At 27.5% G+C, this 25,519-nt stretch overlaps 3 protein-coding genes across 3 annotated transcripts; 2 read left to right on the top strand and 1 right to left on the bottom strand.

The window, feature by feature from the left end:
• Positions 1-33: 33 nt before the first annotated feature.
• On the bottom strand, positions 34-2,022 carry Prosalpha4 (proteasome alpha4 subunit). Its single transcript, XM_072892669.1, has 6 exons — positions 1,820-2,022; positions 1,205-1,331; positions 1,018-1,131; positions 789-922; positions 507-689; positions 34-392 (listed from the first exon to the last, which is right to left on the bottom strand). Exons 1-6 carry the CDS (start codon positions 1,919-1,921, stop codon positions 303-305), a joined length of 750 nt encoding a protein of 249 aa, XP_072748770.1. The 5' UTR covers positions 1,922-2,022; the 3' UTR covers positions 34-302.
• Positions 2,023-4,399: 2,377 nt separating this feature from the next.
• Positions 4,400-16,835, top strand: LOC140665904 (scoloptoxin SSD14). The gene is made up of 11 exons (XM_072892494.1): positions 4,400-4,485; positions 8,230-8,383; positions 8,795-8,919; positions 9,064-9,203; positions 9,357-9,589; positions 10,223-10,383; positions 11,042-11,265; positions 12,121-12,316; positions 12,787-12,952; positions 13,356-13,502; positions 14,632-16,835. Exons 1-11 carry the CDS (start codon positions 4,478-4,480, stop codon positions 14,818-14,820), a joined length of 1,743 nt encoding a protein of 580 aa, XP_072748595.1. The 5' UTR covers positions 4,400-4,477; the 3' UTR covers positions 14,821-16,835.
• A 4,340-nt stretch (positions 16,836-21,175) lies between these two features.
• Positions 21,176-25,519, top strand: Npc2b (Niemann-Pick type C-2b). Its single transcript, XM_072892777.1, has 3 exons — positions 21,176-21,384; positions 24,686-24,990; positions 25,237-25,519. The coding sequence occupies exons 1-3, from the start codon at positions 21,306-21,308 to the stop codon at positions 25,318-25,320; spliced, it is 468 nt and encodes a 155-aa protein (XP_072748878.1). The 5' UTR covers positions 21,176-21,305; the 3' UTR covers positions 25,321-25,519.

Raw genomic sequence — 25,519 nt, forward strand, 5'->3', positions numbered from 1 at the left:
AAATTTGTTATAAAAATTGTAACAACATTAATATATATGTGCAAAATTTAATAATTTATTGCTGAAAACACAATTCACAAAACATTGATCATTTTCTAATTTAAATTTAAAAATTTGAAACTTGACAAGTTTTGTATATACATTTCACATATGCAGTTTTGTGACAGTAAATAGTATAAATAAAAAAGTCATGGTTTTATCACGTTTCGTTTTTTATCATTTTTTTCCTATTTCCAGTATATTTATTTTATAAGTAAAATTAATAATGGTACAATAAAAGTGCACAATGGGGTGTAAAAGCATCACTTTTTCTGTTTTTTCTTTTCCGCCTCTGCTTCTTTCTCCTTTTCGATTTCTGTTACATATTCACCTATGGTATCTGTATCCAACATCTAAGAAATTATCGTAACATTGTTAACATATACTACTTTACAGTGATATTTTTATATCTTCAATTGAAACACTGTATTTGTACTTGTTTAATTTAATAAAAATTGTAAGTGTACCTGTAGTGGCTGTCCGCGTCGCATTACTGCTATTTCCAAATTTTTTTGTCCAGATTGAACTACTTCAAGCAGCGCTCTGATCGCTAGTTTTATGCAACCTTTTTCCGTCGATACTTCCTCCGTAGTATAATACTTTTCCAAGAATTCGTGCACAGTTTTAGCACTGCGTCCTGTTGCGTTTGCCTTTATAGAGAAGGAGCATTTGATATAAATTTAGCTATTAAAATAATTGTATTCTTTTACTGAAAAAAAGATATAGAAATTAATTTTATCTTGACATACCTTCCACTCGTAATATATCCCTGATGGTTCTGTTTGATATAGATGTGGTATACCATCATAATCAAATCCAGTTAAGAGACAGGATATTCCGAAAGGTCTACGACCATTACTCTGTGTATATTTTTGTTTTAAACCTACAAATATTAATAATAATGTAAAACTAGTATAATTGTTTAATTGTAAATAATTTTAATTTTCTATTGAGCATTAATATAAATTCTAATCATACCTGCAATATACCTTGTGATGTATTCCAAGGTAACAGGATCCTCTACAGTTAACTTATGACTCTGGCATTCAACTTGTGCACGGTTGATTAATACTCTTGCATCAGCAGTTAAACCTGTTAACAAACATAAAGTAATTATCCAATTTTATATGATACAGAAAATTTGTATCAATGCTGTATACAGTACCTGCAAAGGCCATAATTACATGATCATCCAGGAGACATATTTTGCGAACTGTACGTTCTTCCTGCAATTTAGCAACAGATTTCTTCTCAACACCTAAGACTACTACGTCAGCGCCACGTACACCAACCTATTATTACAAAAAGATAATCAGACATGAATAATAAATAAAAAAATAAGAAAAGACTAAATTTGATCATTAAAAATGTTATATAGAACTTCAATTTATATCATTTATTAGATATTTTATATGATTAATTTTATATAAAAAAATAATTAACTTTAATTATTTTATATAATTAATAATAATTATTTTTATTATAACTTTTTACAATTTAAAAGTAACACGGATATGTATTTTATGTGTAAGAATATATAACACGATAGAAACGTAATATAGTGACAGTAATATGTTGACACAAAGTTGGTTATCCTAACCTAACTCAAAGAATTCGCAAAGTCATACGCAAGGTAAACGAACTTAAATTAATTATAAACAAAATCTATTCGCGTGATAATAAAATGATTCCAGATGGACAACAGGTAAAAGAGAGCTAAGTAGAATCCTCGAAAATAACTCTCAAAGATGGAAGGAAGGTTATGTTAAACTTGGCGTACCGCCGTCGAGCCCTTTTTGACAGCCTCCTGGGCGTATTCCACCTGGAGCAGATGGCCGTCCGGCGAAAATACCGTGATTGCTCTGTCGTATCTAGCCGACATCGTTTCGATAATTCGAAAAAAAGGAACGTTTCACAAGAAGCTTGAAATGACTCCGCCGTTTTCCAAGCAGTCACCAAACTGCACCGCTTTCTCGTTCCAGCTTCCAGCGCGCAGACTCGCAGACACGAACATGACAACGCATTTCCCTAGCAGTGATGCCAGAAACTCACTTTTTCGCGCATGCGCGACATAACAGAATAGCCAAAAGGTGTCAAAAATACCTTTCTTTACTTTCGATACAGAGTTCGATATTTTTAAATCGAACACGTCGTATCTAGATATTCAAACATCATAATTGTTGATTTTGACACGAATTTACAATGTTATGATCAAACTGGAGAAAAAAAATAATGTTACGTTCTGTCAACTTTTTTTAATCTTAATTGGTCATAAGCAGAGTTTACTATTATAAAACTATTATAAAATTATCAATTTGTCTTATTAGATTTAACAATCATAATGTGTGATTATTTAGGTACGGTCGAAAATAAACCAAAAACAAAACACGTTTCTACTAATATAAATTACATATTATTTGTAAATTACATATTTTAAATTTTATTAAATTATATAAATTGTACTTAACTGAAGTAAATTGTAGTTGCATATAATTTTCTAAATATTTTTAAATAAATATAATAGCATTTCGAAACGATCAAACATAAGCTATGCAGAATTTATCTTCTTATATAATCGCACTAACACATAGTTATTATATTTATGAAATATATGTAAAAAACATGCGTTGCACACCACACACACACACACACACACACACACACACACACACACACACACACACACACACACACACACACACATATATATATATATATCTAACATATATTTAGATTTTATTATGCTTTTTAAATATTTAAATTTAATATTCTATTATTTTAATTTTTATATGATATTTCTATGCTTCTAAGAAACTATAATTTTTTCTTAATTTATAATTTTAGACATTTATTTTTTATTTATTTTATTATCGCTGTAGAGATCTCTGTAAAGAATCTCATTAACTCAAAAACCTCTATAATTCGAATTTTTATTTATTCCCTAAAGAAAACCTTTGTAAATTGAAGAAAAATAAAGGAGACGTTAACTTGAAGTATTTTCTGAACGTATCAACTACTTTAAATCATCTCTACAATTCGAATTATATTTCGAGATATACAGGTCAATATTATGAGTTGATGTTTATATTTTGAAGTTTGATCAATAAAACTTCTATCTTAACTCGAAGTAAAAAAATTCTACATCATTTTTTTCTTTCTTTTCTTTTTTTCTTCCATTCGCCAAAACAATTAAATGTATGAACAAACGACAATAAGTCTTATTATCAGTAACACTGCTAATGACGCTTCTGAATCAGCGTCTTACAAATAACACAGCGAAAAATTAAATTCTATCAAAGCCTCTATAAGTCGATTTTTTCGCATCTTTATAACTTGAAACACTTGATAATTCAAATTATTTCCTTAAGATTCAAGCGAGGTCCAATTTACTTATGTACAATGTATTATTTTTGGAACTGTATTAATTGTGAGCAATACACGACATTTATAATTATATAAACATTTATAATTATATAAATATACAACATATTCATAGTTAAGTAAAAATTGTGATAATCCATATAATATAAACATACGAAAAATATATTTTTTAAGAAAAAAAATTGTCACTATTGGAATAACGGAAATTATCAGCGAGCGTTTCTGTATTTTCCTGGTTTACGAATACGTATGATACAATCTCTCGATGTTTTTTCCGTTCGAAGGAATTTCCTACATAAGTTCCCAGATACAGAAAAATACAAATTGTAACCAAATAAAAACTTTTCTTTATAAAATAAAATATATTTTACATTATTATGAAATTAACAATAAAATTGCAAAATTATTTTATTTATATTATCCATTGCATACTAGACGCTATAAACAAAGTTTTAATTCTAATATTCCCTAATTTTGATTCTAACGTCTACTTATTTCATTTTGATTGTTGAATTAATTTATTTCACTAACGTAAAAATTTAAAGTAAAGGTAGAATAAAAATGAAATAACCGTATTTATAATATTGTTGTACATATTTTTTCAAATCACAAGTATACAACTGGAAGACGTCATGTTTCCGAGTCGATTGACATTAAATTTTAAAAAGTTTTTCATAACATATGTTATTTATGTGAAAGAGAAGCTATTTCACAAAAATGAAAAACGTGTGCTCATAATGTAAATCACAATATAAATGACAATATAAATCAAATGTATGTGAAAATTTCGAAACCAATAAACCTTAATTATATTATCTTTTATATCAATATTGATTGTATTATTTTAATATATTTTATTACACTATTATATTTTTATCTTGTCAAATTGCAACATGTTTATTCTTAATCAACTGATGTGTTTCGGCTTTCACAATTTAAACGAATGAGTGGGGATGAATGGGCAGAAACGCTATCGTTACTCATATAAGAGAATCGGCATAGAGAAACGTTTAGTCAAGGCTGGTCGCTCGCGCTGTGTTACATTCGCCTGCACAACATGATCGGGTCGGTATACTTTCCTTTTTATTATTCAAAGGTGCATACATCAAGCAAAATGTTTGGCTGAGGTCATCATTTTTGCGCAATTCGATATCGCGAATCTACCTAAAATGCTACCTAAATCCTGCTTGACTCATATAAAAAGTTTAATAGATTTTAACGTTCAACATATTATGTGAAAGTATAGCCACGTGAGAAATTGTTTCCGTGTACGTGATAATTGAAATTAATATTGTCAGATGTTTTTATAATTTTCAAAAGTGTGATACTTAAATGATGTTATCGATATATCGATATGAAAATTCGTGATTTACTTGGAAATGTATTTAATGAATTTGTTTTTAACATAATCCGTTGCTATTAATTTCTAATACATATTTACCGAATATATACTGTATTTAATTTGTCAATTGATATATTTTTTAGAAATATATTACGTAAAAGGCAGTGTACATGTAAAAAGTTTGGTAACATTCGCGCGAACGTATGAAAAACAATGCGGTAACGATAAATTGGCATGATAACGCTGTTGGTGACATGAAAATTTTAAAAATAGTACTTCACTTCAAATATTTATATAATGTAACCTTTATCTTAAAAAAACATGTAAATTTCTTTGTAAATATAATGAGCAAAGTTATCATAATATTTAATAAATATTAAAGGTCATGCAAATAAATATATTCTACTTTACTTCCTCTCGTAATATCGTTATCGTTTTTATGTAAGTGATGAGAAGAATATCTGATAATGTAAAACATAATTCTTTAAACGAATAATTTAAATGAATAAGTTCATATTTCGTATTTATTCAGATGTACGTAAATTCTTCATTAAGTCTTCCTTAAGTCTCGGAATTATCGTTAATTAAATAGAAATTTAATTTTGAAAATAATAAAAATAATTTTCCTATACAAAATTTTCATTAAAAGAAATAATTTTTATTATAATATTTATTTTTTTCAAAACGCTCAAAGAAATATAATAATTGATAATCTTCTATAAAAAAAGAAATATTGTGATAACAGAGAATCCATAGATGTCAGATACTAATATTAATTTCTCGATCGTTTAACAATGGTGTAATCGCGTGCAATAAAGACACTTTATGCCGCAATCACATGTAGAACGTCATCGTCACGTACGCGTAAATACGAACAAATTAATTATCTTGAACTAGATAAAATGAAAGCATATTGAAAGAACATTTTCATCGTGAAGGCGTCATTTAATTTTGCACCTTTCCGGAAGTATTGTGTATTGCGTTTTGTACAACAATACTTATTCATTATACATTCATGCTTGCATAATACAAATAGGTAACAATTAACTAATGACTAGTTATATGCAAGTTATAAATAAAGTATAATTAAAGAAAGATCTACAATTTATTTGTATATAGTGATATCATTTAATATACTTTTGTGCCAAAAACGAATTTAATAACAAAGTTTAAAAAAGAAAAATATATTTGCAATAAAATTTTAAAATTTTTATTTAATCTATTTAAAATTTTTATTTAATCTATGGATCATTGACGATTTTTTCACAATTACTTTCCTAATCTATCACGAATATAAATCACTCATTAAAAAAAATATTTTTTAATCTTTAATCAAAATACAAATTTTTTAAAATTTTTCAAATAATATATTTATTTTAATAATTATATTATTAATTTCAATTAATTAAATTAATTTAAATCATTAATTTATATTATTAAATATATAAAAAGATGTTGTTAAAAACATGGATTATTAATTAAAATTAATAATATTTATATATTTTAATAAATTTTTTATAATATATTATATATAATATATAATAATTATATATACATATATATATATATATTATATATATATATATATATATAAATCAACCACATATCTATAAGTTCGCAAACCATTGAATTTTAAATTATAAAAATATAATAAAAATGTTTGAGTTATGAGTTGTGAAAAAATATGTTTCTCTACTAAAATTCAAGATGCGACAAATTACATTTGCCATCTTCAATAATATCGAGTAATATTCCTTCAAATCATGCTTGCTAGGAAACAATTTTGTTTTGGAAGATTAAGATTGTTCGATAACATTGACTAAAGATATTTAATTTGTACTTATCAGATCGTGATTGATACAGAGGTTTTCTTTATCTGTACAAAATACGTCTATTGCATTAATTCTGCCACGTCATTTTTATTGTACTTTTTATCGTTTATATGATAGAAATTAACAAGTCGAGATAAAGTATTTTTAGTATGTTCATAAGTGTGTCGTGTGTACGTGTATAATAATCAATTATTCAGTAAAAAATGCGCAAATCAAATATTATGTAGAGATATTTGTATATATAAATTTAATCAAATCTCGCAAATTGATTAAATTATTGTAAAACTTGATTACGAAATTTTTTTTTTATTTCTCATAATTTTGATGTTGCCGTATTTTAGATTACATATGAAATTAATAAAAATATAGCTTGTAAAAGGTATAGCTCGATGCTATGCTTGTAAGCTATCACTTTATTGAATGGAAGTATACACGTATTACGCAATCTCTCGCAAATCGCATAGTAAATGTCTTATGCGTATATATACATATATATATATATATATATATATATATATATATATCTGCGATTACACAATGATGATAACTGGACCACGTTCTTGAATCAATATCGGCAGTAAAGGTAACAGTAATATGATGCGTGATTGCACTATCTCAATATATCTCTAAAACGATATGTGTTCCTTTTATTCATATAACTAACTGATAATTGTGATAATTGTGTTTTATCGGTCATAAATCATATTAATCCTGAAGTGATTGCAAAGTAATTGCTATTTTATATTTGCAAGCAATCATAAGAACACTTATCATGTATCCTTAGCGATTATTAATTTTACTATAATTTATTTTGATATATGATCACGTCTCTTTGATATTTAATTAATTACAAAATTAACATATATGTACCTATTATATATATATGTGAAATTATTTTATATGGTAAAAAACTATAATATTTATTAGACACAATTTAAAATTATCACTTTCCACTATATCATTACCTGTTGTTATAATTATATTTTACTCTCACTAATAGAGATAACAGTGACGCAGATGTAAACGCGGTCATGGCAAACCGTCAGAGTGTAATCATGGTCACGAGATCTACGCCGGCAGAAGTTTTAAGCATCACTGCTTTTTGTTTTACAGTTCCTGCATGTTATTACAGCTGATTTCTTTTATCTATCGCGAATACGTAATCGAATAATTCGATATGCATATCGCGATGATATATTCCTTCTCCAAAAGAAGAAAATGCATTTGAATATTTAGCATACATACATAATACGATTTATTAACATATATTTATTAGTTTTCTTTATTATCTAGTCGAAGTTTAATTTACACATATATAACCGCTGAGTAGATGCGATGTGTCAAATAAAAATCTTTTATTATATTGAATATCAGCACATACACACATGCACACATACACACACACACACACACACACACCTTCACCATACACACGCGCGCGTGCAAGTTTCGATTAAGTTTGCAATATCTACAATTAAAGAATGCACATGTGATTGGTCCTGCTGGTGATTGTCGCAATATTCAATCGCGAATTTCCATAAAACAGCCGCAACAATTCCGATTAATTTTCTATCATCGAGAGAATAAATTGTAAAAAAAATCTAATTTTTAACGTTTACATGTTTTTGTGTGCAGAGTCAAAAGAAAAAAGTTGGTCATATTTGGCGTGACCGCGGTCGTAATTGTGGCCATTTTTGTGACAATAATAATAATTTCTATCATGCGCAACTCAAATGTCAAATGTGGCTCAAAGTTCGCCAGTTCCTCCGAGATGGGTCAATATACGAAGGTAATATTTATTAATGAATTAATCTAGTTGTAATATAATTGAAAACGTTGACAACATTTGATTAAACAGAAAAAAAATATATTTTTAGTTATTTATTTTTCTAAAATTTGATGTCACGCGCGAAAAGAAGAAAATTTTTCTGAATAATATCTCTACATGTTATCAATAATATGAAATTAATTATTATATATTATAAGATTTCATTTTATATTAAATAACAATAAATAATAAAATTTATTCATTACTTTATTAAATTTATTATTTTCTTACAAATATTTAATAGCTACTTTAATTTATTATTTTCACAAGTATTCAATTACTTAACTATTCAATAATTTAAGAAAAATGCAAAATAAAGTGTGATAAACAATCCTTCAGACTTTTTAAATTATTGAAGTTTTCTATAAACAGGGCGCTGTGTCGACGAACGGTCAGGAATGTGCACAAATCGGTGCAGATATCTTAGCTAAAAACGGTTCAGCAGTGGATGCAGCAATAGCAGCGCTTCTTTGTGAAGGTGTTGCATCCTTGCATAGGTATTGCATAATTTTCTTTACTTTTATTATGTTTCCATTTCATGCTTATTTCTTCTAATAAAATTTTATTAATTTTATGTAATTCTTTTCCGAATAAATATACATATATATATTAAATATATTTATATATATTTTAATTTAAAGTATGGGACTGGGTGGTGGATTCCTTATGACAATATGGGATGCGAAAAATAAAACTGCGACTTATTTGGATGCGAGAGAGACTGCTCCAAAGGCTGCGACAGAGGATATGTTTGCTGGCAATGCTCATCTATCTATGTATGGTAAAAGATCTTTTTTACGTTAAAATGCTTATCAATATTTATGTGTTTACGTCAAAGTCGCTTGTAAAAATTATTGTCAGTTACAACAATTAATTATAAAATTTTCCACTATTTTTGCAATAAATTTTGAATAAATTGTGTGTTATCAAACAGGTGGAATGGCGGTTGCTGTCCCAGGTGAACTTAAGGGCTATTGGGAAGCGCACAAAAGATACGGGAGATTACCGTGGTCTGAATTGTTTGAGCCTACCATTAAATTGTGCGGAATTGGATCTTACATCAATGATTATCTTGCGGCGTATTTAAAGGAGAAGGAGCCTCAGATAAAGAATGAGAGCAGTTTGGCGAAAATACTCATAAATCCTGAAACCAATAAAGTGTGGGTTGTGAGTATATATATATATATATATATATATATATATATATATATATATATCAGCTCAGGTCGAGTCATACCTTCCAGAAGTTCGATTCACTAAAATGTTCCGGTCCATCGTATTGCATATTGCTTTGCCGTTGTGACCGTCCCATCAGAGGTCTCCCCTCTGATTCTCTGACAAAGGTTGTCAGCCTAGCGCTGAACCTTCATTTGGAAAACTTCCCTTGAGAGTGATGGTGACTTCTCTTGATATATCTGCAGTGTGGGTCTTTTCCGCAGATATATGGGACCTACAGTCTTAAACGCCGGTTCCGAACGGCCTAGATTAGAGGAGCCTCATGACAAGATACTCTCAGTGACTTGTTATTGCCTTCCGAGAGATTGATCGAACAGATTCGATCGAGTATATACACAACAAATGTATACACACATTTTTTATCGGACATAAACCCGGAATTTTCGATACAAAGAGCAGATACACACTCACTGCGCCACGATCGCACATTCATATATATATATATATAGAATCTATTTTTTTATCATAATTGTTTTTGCGTGTGATCAAAACTTGATTCTCCTTTAATCTATTCTATGAAAGAAAAACTATGAAAAATAACATCGAAATTTTATATTTTTGCAGAAAGGCGACAGAATAAAAAGACCGCAACTGGCAGAGACATTGAAACTGATAGCACAGTATGGTGTCGATATATTTTACAATGGTAGCATCACTGATAACTTAGTCGACGAGATTAAAGCGTTTAAAGGGATAATCACAAGAGAAGATTTTGAAACGTACAGGTGAGCATTTTCTCGACAGTTTGAATATTTTCGATTTTTCCTTGAAAATATCCTTATATTCATGTTAAAAAATGCGCAAAGTGTTATATAAAAAATAAGATAAATGAAAGATAATTCTAAATTTATGACCATTTCTACGTAGTTAAAATTTTATGATAGAAGATAAAGAACAGTAGAAGATGAAAGATATACGATGATAATAATCGCGGATAGCGATGTAATAATAATGAACGTTGTCTACTTCGCAATAAAATTGTTAAAATAGTTATTTGTGAGTGGAATTTCTTAACTAAAATAACGGGTTTTATAATACAGTTCAATGCTAACAAATTAATCAAATATATATAAACATTCGTTTATTGATTGATATCGAATACCATTATCTATATAATTAATAAAATTAAGATAAAAGTAGTTTAATATTGTTAATATCATAAAAATAAAAATGATATTTATTTCATAGAAATAAATTATTGCAAATAGAAAAAATTTAGTTCTTCTCTCACTGATTGTTTTGACTCTATTTTTGCATTATTAATGAATTTGTTGTCGATATACATGTAATTCATTCAATTCAAAGTTTTGGAAGGATAAAGGCTTTACAAGCGGAAATGCGAAAGTTATAGTGGCGTATCGATAATGCAAATTCTCTTTACAGTGTCGTATGGAGAGAGCCGATTGCATTGAAGATGGGGAATTTAACGATCTACAGCTCTCCACCGCCGGGTTCCGGTGGAATTTTGATTTTCATGTTAAACATTCTTCGCCAGTTGTTACCAGTCAATAATGAAAATGTAATGTGGCAACGTATGGTGGAGACCTTGAAGTGGGGTTACGCAAAAAGGATCGAATTGGGAGATCCTGATTTTGTTGACGGCATAGGTGTGAAATTATAGATGCATAATAATAATAAATATATATGCGTGCAACGGATATTTTAAAATGACAACTCGATAACTTTGGCATTTTATCAAAACCGTCAGACATGACAAATAATATTAAAGTCCATGATAACAAGAGAAAGATAGTAATTAATCTAATAATAATAATAATAATAATATATATATATATATATATATAAATATATATATTATAAAAATAACTTTGGAGTGCATGCAATAGTTTCTATTAAAATATATAAGAATTAATTATTTTTATTCCTATATATAAGTACGTAAGTTAATAATAAGTATATAAATGTATAATTATATATAAATATATAAATTATTACTAATATATATATAATCTAATAATAATTATTATATATACATATTATTATTAGTATTAATTTATATATTTATATATAGGAATAGAAATCATTAATTATTATTTATTTTGATTAATAGAAACTACTACATTCACGTGCATATACTCCAAAGCTATTTTCATAAAGTCTTTCTATTATATTATAGATAAAAAAAGACAGTTTTCTTTATACACCGATATTTATATCATAGTAATTGATCGAGGAAAAAGAGTAATAATTCCTTGCAACGTTCGTGTTATTTTATACAATCGCAATAATTCAGTACATTCTTTGATTTCCCAAGAAATTGTTGCATCAAATCATTACATTTAATAACCATCAGATCGTGTCTTATTACGTAACGCATATTTAACAGAGTCTAGCATTCGAAACGTATCTGAATTTCTCTGCGATTTTCTTGGACTTGAAATTCATTCAAATTCTATCAATCGAGTGAGCGCTCGAATTGCGATGAAATTATTTCTTTGTAGACGAGCTGCTCGCCAATTTAACATCCAACGATTATGCGGAAATGATGAAGGAAAGGATAAAAGACGACCGTACGTACCAAGATCCAAAGGAATATGGCGTTGTTACTGAGACAATCGAGGATTCAGGAACTTCGCACGTTTCCGTTCTTGCTCCTGACGGCTCCGCTGTCTCTGTTACGTCGACCATTAATCAGGTGTAAGTAAATTGCAAATAATGTAACACTTGAATTGCAAATTAATTCGTAATTAAAATGAAATATTTATTAAATTATATGCAAAACTGATGTCAAATTATAAATTTAATAATAATCGTTTTAAGTTATTTATTAGTAAAATAGAAAAATATTACATACGTACACATATTCTTATTTTAATTCTAAAGAAAGTCAGTTATTCAGTTTTCAATGTGTTTTTGACAGTTTCGTAAAGATAGGCGCGCAAGATATATTTATTTTAATACACGGATTGTCGAAACACGTTCAAAATTATTTGACATAGAAAGATGTTAAAAATCGAGAAAAAAAAATCGATTGAGTCGCTTCGCTTCAACACACGTACATACACTTCTGTTTGCAGTTTATATCTATTTTAAAAATGGAATTCAGACATTAGGGAATCAACAATAATGCGCAGTATCATCACTTTACAAGCATCTTTATTTTACAGCTTAGGCGCAATGATACGTTCAAACTCCACCGGTATAATATTTAACGACGAAATGGACGATTTTAGTTCACCCAAGATAACCAACGCTTTTGGACTCTCGCCGTCGCCAGCGAATTTTATTCGACCTGGTAAACGACCGTTGAGTTCGATGTGCCCGACTATAGTTGTAAGTCATTTAGTGGTAAACGCGAAACGTTTAACAAATTTTTCAAGAGCTTGAAATTCGAGAAAAAAGTGGCGAAAAAAAATTGATGCTTTTAATGTGCGTCTTTTTTAAAGATCTGTCGTAATAGTTACAATTAACGACTACGAAATTGTGTTCATCGATTCTGAGAATTGCTCGGCTCAATGATATAATTGCAATTCGCACGCGATCATCAAGAGCTATTCTCCAACAGCTGTTACTGCTTGAAATCTTAACTAATGTTTCTCGCGCAACTTGATAGATTAAATAGAGACTCGAGGATCTCTTGTCTATAAAAGTTTTACTAACTAAGAATAAGAATGCGTAAGAGTTATTTTAAACGTTCAATTTAAATTCATTTAAATCAATTATGCGATTTTTTTAGGTGGATCAAAATAGCAACGTAAAATTAGTGATAGGTGCAGCCGGTGGCACGAAGATTACAAGTAGCGTAGCGATTGTTATGGCCCTGAATCTTTGGTACAATTACAATATAAAGGAAGCAGTTGATGCGCGTAGACTTCATCATCAAGTGAGTTCAACTAGTTTAAGTATCGACAAAAAAAAAGACTAATTCTCTGTGACTGAAAATAAAAAGATCGTTATATTATAATCAATATAATCAAAACGATTTTCAATTCGATAAAGTTTAATTTGTTTACCCTTTGAGTCACGAATTTTTCTAATTGTCAGTATTTTATAAAATTTGGTATATAAGAGTTTTTGGGGTCGCTGATTACGAATCCGTTGTCAGATTTTCCAAATTCAAGATTACGGATCTAATACGGCAGACGAAATTTTACTTCCGCCATATTGGACCCCTACATTAAATTTTGGAAATTAAATTTTTTTCCCTTTAGATTCAGATTCTGTGATCTAAAAAAACCTTCAGAGAAAAAATTTAAAAAAGAATACGACTGTTACTTTTAATTTAGAACAGAAAATATTTAAAAAAATTCTGAAAAATACTTTAGAGTGTACTAAGATTATAAAAAAATTGCCGTATTTATTGTCATAATAGATTAGTAGAAAATGCATTTTTTCGTAAAAAAGTACTAATTTTGATTGTTTGTTTATATATGGTATTTTTGCAATTAACAATTAATGACTCTTCATATTTTTTTACACTTATTGATGTTCTAGAGACTCTGTAGAAACAAAAAATCCAATATTTGTTGATAAAAAAGTAGTTAAAGCAATAAAAAACTACAACAAAAAAGGTGGATCTCTGAGTGATCTGCTGTGTCTCAAAGGGTTAAATAATAACAGTTTTGATGAATAGGCTGTTATTTCATGCTGAAAATAATTGTCTGTTCGTCAAACTTTAATGTGATATTTTTTACATATGTTAAAGTTTTAATATTAAATATTTTAATAATTATAATATATGTTTCTAAAATTCTTTTTCTTTCTCTCTAATAAAAATAAGTTTATATAAAATTAATTAAAGTACATTTTTTTGCTGAAATTCTTTTTATATAATCGAATTCAGAAATTATTTAGTCACAAGAAAAATATGTCACTTGTTGAACACTATATTGAACATTAAATCATTAGCGCGACATTAGACAAAGAATATCATTATTGTGATATTTACATGTAAAATATTATCATATTAGGATTAATAATTTTGTTTTGAGAAAATTATTGAAAAATTACAGCTGTTGCCTATGAACATCCAGAACGAAAAAAGTTTTTGTCCAACAACGTTAAATTATTTGAACAAAATTGGACATAATATCACCACTTATACTGGAATTGGCAGTGCAATCACGGCAGTATCTAAAGACAATGGACTTATAACCGCAAATTCAGATTATCGCCGACAAGGAAGGACAGCAGGATTATAGAAAGATTATTCAGTATTATTATGCGGATGAACTTTGTAACACTAGAAATTCTTTTGTACTGTCGTAATAGTCAATTGCTATTAGCAATTGTAAGTTGTCTTTTATGTCATTTTTACTAATACCTTTTATATGACATAGAATTTCTATTATTGTATGTTCAATTTCAAAAAATAAAATAGTAAAAAGAATTTCTTACAATTGACAAAGTCGTAAGACTATAAGTAGATAATATGATTAAATAATTCTTAACTGAAAGAAATAGTACACTGAAAAAAATTTCCAACATTTTTAATCGGAAAAAACCGTTCAAACGTCTTATCCGACCGATTTTGAATGGATTTGTGACTATTCGATGAAATGATAGATGTCTTTATCCGATGAAATGTAATTTCCAATCAAATTGAACGGAAAATGAGCCATGATTTATTTATCCGTTTAAATTAATATACAATATAATCAGACATTGCATTTGATCGGATAAAAACAAGGCATTTTATCCGATCATGCTGAATGTCCGATCTAATACTATATCCGATTAAAATATATCCGAAATGTATAATAAGAAACAATGAAATCGAATAATATTTAAGAAAATATTATCCGATAAAGTGTTATATCCGATGAAATACAATTTATCCGTTCAGAACGTATTCGAAAATATATGTGCGCGTACCGGTAACTCGACTGTGGGTGCTTTCTATTTAGCGACACAAGCATCATTCTGTCTTTTTTTAACACCAGGAAACAACAAAGATAGAATGATGTTTGTGTGGACTTGTGTCGCTAAATGGAAAGCACCCTGTGATTAGTCGTGCTAACAGTCGTATACGATCAGGTGGACCAAGCGTGCACGAGCCTGTACTCATTGTCTCATCTAAACAGCGTTGGACAGTATAACGCAGTGAACAGTGTGTGCTGTGTATACAAATGTCAATTATTTTTTCTTGAGAAGTGAGCCTACAGAAAAGAATGAACACAGTTCTAAATATTAGATCTGTTCTTGAATTTTCCTTAATATTCCTGTAATATAATATGTATTATGTATATAGAGTGTCTGATTATTAGCATGACAGTACTCATGAGTTAATGAGAGTGTTTTCAACGAAACAGAAAAGTTTTACTTTATTTGTTCACGATTTTTGCTTTTTTTGTAATTTTTAAGATTTAATTAAAGAAAATCTCCGAACAAGGCGCACACTTATTCGTCAATTTTCTAATTTGATTAATAGACCTTACTCCTGAACAGAATTTTCCTATTAAATATCAACAAACATTTTCAAAATGCATATTAATTTATATAATAATTAATATGCATTTTGCTGTTCAGCTCTATACTCTATTCTATCAGCTCATCAATGTTGGTGTCAATTATCAGTGTAATTTGAACGGATTTTTTGAAAATATTCATTGATATTTAATAGGAAAATTTCGATCAGGAGTAAGGTCTATTAATCGAATATGATGTAATCGAACTATCCGTTCAAAAAGTAAGAAACGGATATTTTAGATCGGATATATTTCTAATCGGAACTTTCTGATCGGATATTTTTGATCGGTCATTTCGACCTTCATCGGTTTTTTTTTCCGATTAAAGAGATCGGTAAAATCTCTTTGTTACTTTTTAAACAGATTTTCCAATAAATTTTAATCGGACATTTTTCTCAGTGTACAGATTCCTATTTTTAGAGTTATAAGTATTTTAAATTTTTATACACGTCGAAGCGAGAATCATTTGAGCAATCTATTAATGCGATTTATAATTGCGCTGCTTCAATGTAAAAACACTTTATGTACTTTTAATTATTATTATTATGAGATTTCGGTACGCATACATATATTTGTATATACGTAGTCCTATACATGTATACATTCAATCCCGTACATGTATATATTCAATATGTATTTCTATTTATATATGATAAAATATGATGAAATTTAATAAACAATAAATAATTGAATTAGTATAATATTAAAGAGGAAAATAATATAATTTTTATTTTAATTTTGGCTATAAATACTTAAAAGCGATACAAATGTATAAGTATAAGTATTATTTATGAAGTTATATTGTCGTTTATAACTCATTACATTGTACATATTTCATAATATTTCATATATAAGTGACTTTACGTTGGTACAAATTATTTCCGTATTTTGCAAATATGTATATTAAATGCGATATATACCTGTAATTGATAATGTAGGATTCTATATTAATAACGTTATGTAGCTTTAATAAAATATTTTGGTTTTTATTAATTGCATTATTATTTAATAATATATACATATGTGCATCCATAATGTACCAAGCTAATAAATAAAAAACGTCTGATAGCACAATAATTTATAATGGTAATTTATAATAGTGCGTAAAAAAGCAAAGGTAAGATATTTTATATATTTTAAAGTATATTAGATATTTATTCTGATGTAAATATATATGTATATCGCGCGCGCGCGCGCGTGTGTATGGATGTGTGTGTGTCATACTAAAAATCTTCAAATTAAATTTATTTTATGTAATTTTTATTTTTAAAATTCAAGTTATGTGTTATATAATATAATTATATAATACATTATCCCATATATTATGCATATGCAAAATATTTATCTAACAAATAATTGATGTTCATATTTTTTGAGTTTATGTTTTTTTAATAATCAATGATTTCCATATAATTATGCACGTATATTCGCAGTGATATATTCGTAAAACTATGTTACATACAATAAAATTATCTTGTATGTACAACTTGAGATTAGATGTTGCAATTAATATAACTTGTTTTATATATATATATATATATATATATAAAAATCCAATTTTTTTAAATTAGCAAATTAGTAATTTAATATTAATACTTGGTTATAAATTGTGATTGATGTGTGTGTATGTACATTCATAATAAATATGTATAAAATTAAATACATATAAAGTTGACGGTTTTGCAAACTCAGATTATTTAAGAAATAAAGAAATGAAATTATAGACACATATTTTTATACTAAAATTTAAAACATATTTCCGCTCAGAATAAATAATGGACTTATGATAATATTAACATTTTTAGATAGAAATAATTGATTTCATTATTTCGATAAATATAAAGGAGTTAATTTATATAATGTTAATTTTAATTAATTATAAATAACGAAAATTAATATTAAAAATAAAGAAGCTATGATATTTATAATTTTCGAATATGAAATATATTCTGAGAGAAATTTATACACATACACGCACAATACATGGCAAGACACTCCAAACCGATAAGAAATGTAATAGAAATTTTGTCTTCAAGGTTAGGTTTATTGCCGCTTTAGTAATTATTATTCCTTTTGGATTTCTACCTTAATCATTGCATTCGCTATACGTCTCGAATATAGAGTATCTCTTTCCGTTAATATAACCTTCATGAATATCCGCGTTAGTATATTAAATACTAATATTTTTTTCCGCCTTTATTATCATAAAGTAGAATAAACAAGTTCAGTTTTTTGTTTGTAATTATATAAAGTAGTCATCATTTTATATCATTTACTATGCAGCCAGCACATTTTAATTTGCTATTGTTCTTTTACAATTAAAGCAATACAAAGAGCGCATAATAGAATTTAGTATTTTAGTATTTTAAGCGAATATTTCTTTTCAAATATTCTTTGTTCAAACAAGATATATTTTACTTTCAAAATGATTTGAAAAATTACAGACTGAAAATTAAAAAAACATATATTCATTCATTAACTCGTCATAGTAAAAAAAAGGCAAGTCTATTTAGTGTTACGTAAGAAAGATTAAACAAAATGTTATATAACTACCCTGATTCATCTACTTGTTTGGCGTAGTGATTCGTAGTAGCATCTCGTATCATTATTTTAATTTCGCGAAACGTACATATTATACAAAACACACAACACATCGCAAATCAAAACGCATTATTAGATCATTGTATAAGAAGATGTATAAGAGTACCGTTTTATATCAAGTCGAAAATATTTTTCATTAGTCATCAAACTGTATGGAATTGAATTTACATATTCGATATTATTGTATCTAGCGCAATGCAATTTTCCAAGAGTAAAGACATTACAAAGTCAATGTGTACTTTGATATGGTAATGTCACGAGTGAACAAAGCATAAAGAGACCAACCATGACTGCTCCTGACCGCGTGCGCTTGGAAATTCCGAGTGTAATTATGATTATTTTTATTATAAGTCAGAGAGAGAGAGAGAGAGAGAGAGAGAGAGAGAGAGAGAGAGAATGCCGATATGATGTCAATGTGGCTACAATGATTTTAAGAGTGTACAGTTTACGAACATTAATCGAGATTCTCGTTCGAAATAAGGAAACTTGTCTGGAGAGAGAGAGAAGGGAGGGGATAGAGAGAGAAAGAGAGACAAACAAAGAAAAGAAAGAACGAGATGGTGGACAAAGATTCTTAATTTCCGGTGCTTTGTTCTTGTGACCATGGTAGTCCGTTTCATTTCCGTTTCGTTGTGCCAAAGTAAACGAAATGAAGAAAAAAAAAAGAAGGTATCAAACATATTATGAGAAGCAACCACTGTAAGTTCCGATTAAAGCGAGGAACTTTCACGCATATTTGTGGAAATTGTCAAATTACATATCATAAATATATATCTAATAAAAATTGATGATTAATCTTTGAACACATATCGTGATTTTAATTTTTAAATGCTAATACTTACAAAATGACAGTTTTAATTCTTTAAAAAATATTGTAATCTTAATTAAATAATTAATAATTAAAATAAAAGTTTTTAAATAAACATTTTTTTATCGTTACTGTATGTAACATATATATATATATATATATATATATATATATATATATATATAATAATTTCTAATTTTTTAAATAGAATTTTAATAATAAGTAATAGTTAAAATACATTAAAATTTTGTTAAAAAATATTTTATAAAACTGTAGATACAAAGTTATAGAGGAACGAGAATAAATTGTTTGGTTTCAAGCTATACAGACACGAGGATAATTTGTTTGGTTTCAAGCATCTTGTTAATTACAAGTCTCAGTCATAAATTTTTTGTTAGATGTATGAGTAAAATGATTTGCAAATTTGCAAACTGTTTGCTCGTGACGATATAAAAAAAAGGTCATAGTCTTCCATAGTGTTAATTTATCGCAGATTAAATAATAAAGTCATAAAGAAAATAAAATATAAAATTCACATAGATTTATACGACAAAAATCTAAACAAAAATATAATAAAGACTAAAACAAAGTCAAACAGCTGATGTAAGGGCGAGTCTATATTTAATTTAATTATCTTCCGATCTATATAATATTTATATATTTTATATAATGTACATTATATTTTTTTACTTTTATGTATTTTTACATTACAAGCGCGCGCATATGCATACCACGTTCGATTTTTTATATTTGTGTATGCAAATATATAAATACAATACATTGTTTTATTCTTTATAATAGGAAATATAATATAATATATATATTATTATTATAAGTGTTTTGGATTTAAATTTTTATTTTTAATAATTGCTTTTATATCGGTTTATATTATTAGTATATGGTAATTATATCACTTATAGAGATTAAAAACTATATATTAAATGTATAGATTAGATAGATATAGAAAGATTAGAAATTATAAAAATACGAATATATTATTATTATCTTAATAATCAACAACCTATAAACATCGCGGAAAACCGATGATAAAATGCCTTTTTGTTTTGTTTAGTATTAGTACACTCAATGTAATCATATGTTGGTTTTCTAAATTATATAGACTATAAGCAATTCGAAATTTATTTTAATTAAAAAAATACATTTTTCTTGAAAGAGAGAGAGAGAGAGAGAGAGAGAGAGAGAGAGAGAGAGAGAGAGAGAGAGAGAGAGAGAGAGATATTGCTATTTATTTTTTCTAAATAGAATATTACATATTTACTTCTGTAACATATATTTTCAATAGATATGACATGTTTGAATGTAAAAAAAAGAATTTTATAAGTATATTTACATATAATCATATGTAATTTTATACATTTATACATGATTATATATGATTATAGATATATAAACTTTGTTTTTAGATGATTATCATGCGTTATAATTCCAATTTTAAAAATGCTTTTAATTTTGTATAAAAACAATAATTTTGCTAATATGTAAATTCTACCAATTATTATTAACTTCATTGAATGTTTTAACATATTAATTTTCCTAAAGAAAAATTTTAAGACGTGCGGAATTTTTTAAATCGATACGCGAATATTTCCGCGCGGACTTTGACGCTCTGCTTTGTTATCCCCTTCCTTGGTACAGTAAGTCTACTTAAGTAGAAGTTTAACGTTGCGTCGACAGGCAGTGCTCGCAGGTAACAGTCGTCAGTCGAGAGTTAGAGCTGGCTCTGATCGGATCCGCAGGTACAACTACTGACAAGGTTTTCTGCGTAAGCAAACGAAACACTTTCACCAGGATGCTGAGGGAAACGACTCTCGTTTTCGCGGCACTTGTTGTATTTGCCGGTGCAACTGTAGTTAATCACTGTGACTCTGGTATGTAAAATACAATGTTTATTATATAAAAACACGTTAGTGTTTTTATCAAATAACTATTTTTCATACATTGTATTTAAAACATAAGTTTTCATATTATTATGTTTTAACGCTATGTTTATAATTTATCTATCTTTTTTTAAATTTTTTGGGATGATTTAATTTACAGCAGCATCTTCTAAAAATATAGTCAGATGTGTATAATGCGATAGTAAACGAAAACTGTTAAGGATTAAGTGATCAATAGTGAAACTATTATTTCAAACGTACAAGAGAAGCTTTTCTCTGAGTTTTATGTTAGTGTTTCGTATTAAAAAAAAAATCGTGAAAATAAATATAAAACTTGCAAAAAGCCATGATCGTGTTTAATGTTATTGAAACAGTTGTAGAGTTGAAGATGTTGACTTAAAAATTATAGTGTTTCTTTGCCGAGAATCTGTCGATATTACGTCGATATATGAGTGTCTTCGTAAAACTTTCTCGACGTTACATTGCGATGAACAATTTTATTATATAATATTTCTAAAATTTTGCCACGATTTATCAACGTTTTAAATTTTACTACACGATATTCCTAAAATTTAGCCAAAATTTATCGATGTACTTTGACTAATTATGCTGATAAAAAATTTACTAATATAATACGTAAATATTTTCTAAAATTTATCGATGTACTTTGACTTCTTATATTGATAAAAAATAAAGGTATTCCAAAAATAAAAGTATAAGAATAAAGATAATACTAAGAAACTATTGACTGATAAGAAACTATGTATTGTTATTTAAAACTTAAAATACAATTTTTATGATTATTTGAGATTTAATTATTTTCAGTTTGTTGTGTCTCTGAGCACAATAATATTTTTTTTTTATATTTAATATTTTGTTCAAATGTCTCTGTTTGTTTGTCTAAACGTTTGGTTTCTTTTTTTCGTTCAACATTCAATATTTTGAATATGCGAAAAATAAATTTGACCTATTGTACTGAAATTTCTTTTATCAGTATAATTCGTGAAAAAATATTTTGTGAAAGTTTGACAAAATATTTTAGGAACATTCTATAAATGAAGAACATGTCACGCGATAAAATGTTGTCAAAATCTATAATGTTTTTTGCTACAAAATTTTCTCGAGACGCATTGCATCAACAGAAATAATGTCTACAATTATATGACAAATTGGTCAAGCAGAAATTTCCTTTAGAAATTATTAGATGACTACCGTAAATTATCACGCGAGTCGAGCGAGTGAGCATCATACGATTATGTCGAAGATTGTATTTCGTGCCATTGTGCATGCTATAATTAATGTTCTCGTAGTTTTATCAATCCACCATGCGCTAATGATTGCTAATTATCGGAGGCACCATGCGAACGAGGCAATGAGCTTTAATATTGTTATTAATACCCGTATAATTACTTATGAGAAACATAATTGACACGCGGTGAAAGTGACGAGTGGAATACTAACGTGAGCGTTAATTTATGATCGACATGCTACACTGTTAGAATTTCAACGCTGGATTAGAAATATTAACCATATTTTATTCGCATATATACATAAAACTTCAAGTAATAATATTTTTCCTCGATATACTTGATATGACGAAAGCATACGACGCATAAAGTATAGTATGAATTTATATATTTAGAACGTCGCGCGATTATCGCAACTAAGTGATTTGAATAGAGTTTGTAGTTTAGTTGAAATTTTTCAAAGATATAAAATTTTTAGAGTTTCTGAGATACATAAATAAACGTTGCAGTGTTTGTGTGGTACTTGTGATATTTTTAATGTATTTCGTGCTGCTAACGCATTCATTTTACCACGCGAGTTGTTTTTGTAAAATATTAGTTTTTTATTAAGCAATGTTTTTCACATAACTAATGTTTGCTTTTTATTTAATTTATTATATGTTTTAATATCGGCAAAAAATGTTTTAATTTTTGAACATTATCGGCTCATTAACACGCAATAATATATAAAAAATTCAAAATTATAAACACTAAAATTATGAAAATTTTATTACAAAAATTATATTATATATAATAAAAAAGTATATGTCCATACCCGCGCGAATATTTATCGAATTAATATATTCGTATTATATCGTGTTATTATCTAGAATCGTGTTTCCTGTTGAGCACATGAATCTAGTTATTTATATGTTGACCTTCAGTTGTAGACATAATCATAAAGAGCAAGCATATATTACTTTTCTACGTATTTTTTGTCCATCAATTTTTTCTTGCAGCTAGAAATTTACAAAAAACTGCTTATTATGTCGGTTAAACATAGTTGACTGTTAATGCGATGTTTCCTCTTCTTTTCTTGTAAATGACATTTATGTTACAATTTTATAAATTTTACAAATTTGTAAATATATATAAATAAAGAGAGAAATAGTTCTCTTGAGGAATAAACAAATAATTGTAACTGGTCTATAGAGAGCAAAATATATCGTATAATTAATAAGATGATTTGATAAAAACTAGTTTAATTAATAAAATATTGATTTATATATACTTTTATAAACTGTTTTATAGATAATTAAATATAATATAGATAATCTTATTAATTATACGATATATTTTGCTCTCTATAGACCAGTTATAATTGTTAATTAAATATATATATATATATAAATTATTCTTTTATCGTCCAATAAATTTTTCAAAATATGTACAATTAAATGTTAAGAGTTAAAGTTATTATTCATTAACTCTAGTAACGCGAGTATTAAATATAACGTCTTATTAGGTTAATAGATTTCATCTATGAAATAAGTAACAAAAGATATGATCTATTTAAAAACATTCAAATTGATTGTTTTTATTGATATTGTAATGACTTTCCATCTTTTGATGAAGGAAATCAAGTATTTCAAGGTAGTCTACATTCAAATTGCAAAAGATTTTTCTTCTTGACACACATACACCACGCATACACACACACACACACACATACACGCACGCGTGTGTATATATATATATATATATATATATATATATATATATATATAAGACTTTTATTGTTTCGCAAATATATATATGCATATTTTTTTAACACATGTAGCGCTTTCATTTTCAGACTATCTTAGTTTAGATGAATAAAAAATAATATACATGTTATATTATAAATATAAATAATATATATAACAAAATAATGTGAATTATGCATATCGTTATGAATAAAATGCAGTTGCCATTAAAATATTAAAGTTGTATAATATTTTATTTATAATAATAATAATAATATCTAATCTAATAATCATTTTATCATAATATAATTTTAGCTTCAGAAATTCCATTCGAGGATTCAACACAAATCACCGTATCCAACTGCGATCAACCGACATGCATATTGAAACAAGGAACGACTGCTTCGATAACTATCAAATTAAAGCCCAACAAAAACATTAGAACTTTGCTCAATAAAGTATCCGCGTATATTGCAAATGTACCCATACCCTTCATAGGAGTCGATGGAACAGATGCCTGCGAGAATATTTACAACACTGATGGTACCAAAGTCAAGTGTCCGTTGAAACAAGGTGTTGACTACATCTACAAGAATAGTTTCCCCGTACTGGCGTTTTATCCCAGGGTAATTTTGCAAACTTGTTTATAGTTTAAGGCTCGCACACACGTGTAGCTGCGTGTTTACATTAATAATTAAAGATCCAATAATAACTAGTAATGTAGTAATAACCGTAATAATAATAAATTAATAAAATAGCGGATATTTTAATGTTTGAGTAAAACTGTTCTTTGAGTTTTATATGATTTCGTAACTGATTACATATTTGATTTGTCACGTTGCAATAAATGTTTACCACAACTTTGTTTACAGATTTCATTGGTTGTACGTTACGCATTACAAGAAGGAGATGATGAAGTTATATGTTTCCAGATCCCATCGAAAATTACAAAATAAACTGTCTCATTGCTGACTTTGACAAATTATAATTAAAAGTTACATGTGCATGGTAGTGATTCGATTCGAGCTTATGTAATTTAATTTCACCGATATAATACAGCATCACATGCAAAATAGTCCATTCAATGTAAACTATGTTATACTGTGATGTGTATATATAAAACATTTTTAATAAAGTAAATACTTATACATATAT

Source organism: Anoplolepis gracilipes, chromosome 5 (assembly GCF_047496725.1).
Source record: "Anoplolepis gracilipes chromosome 5, ASM4749672v1, whole genome shotgun sequence".
Taxonomy (NCBI): Eukaryota; Metazoa; Arthropoda; class Insecta; order Hymenoptera; family Formicidae; genus Anoplolepis; species Anoplolepis gracilipes.

Bases quoted from the DNA above. Each gene is read 5' to 3' on its own strand.
- Prosalpha4 (XM_072892669.1), bottom strand. From the start codon at position 1,921: ATGTCGGCTAGATACGACAGAGCAATCACGGTATTTTCGCCGGACGGC. The intron at 1,332-1,819 runs GTACGCCAAGTT...TTGTAATAATAG, and splicing joins TCAAAAAGGGCTCGACGGCG to GTTGGTGTACGTGGCGCTGA. The intron at 690-788 runs GTATGTCAAGAT...TTCTCTATAAAG, and splicing joins GGATATATTACGAGTGGAAG to GCAAACGCAACAGGACGCAG.
- Npc2b (XM_072892777.1), top strand. From the start codon at position 21,306: ATGCTGAGGGAAACGACTCTCGTTTTCGCGGCACTTGTTGTATTTGCC. The intron at 21,385-24,685 runs GTATGTAAAATA...TTTTAGCTTCAG, and splicing joins AGTTAATCACTGTGACTCTG to AAATTCCATTCGAGGATTCA. The intron at 24,991-25,236 runs GTAATTTTGCAA...CTTTGTTTACAG, and splicing joins TACTGGCGTTTTATCCCAGG to ATTTCATTGGTTGTACGTTA.
- LOC140665904 (XM_072892494.1), top strand. The intron at 9,204-9,356 runs GTAAAAGATCTT...GTTATCAAACAG, and splicing joins TGCTCATCTATCTATGTATG to GTGGAATGGCGGTTGCTGTC. The intron at 11,266-12,120 runs GTGTGAAATTAT...ATTTCTTTGTAG, and splicing joins TGATTTTGTTGACGGCATAG to ACGAGCTGCTCGCCAATTTA.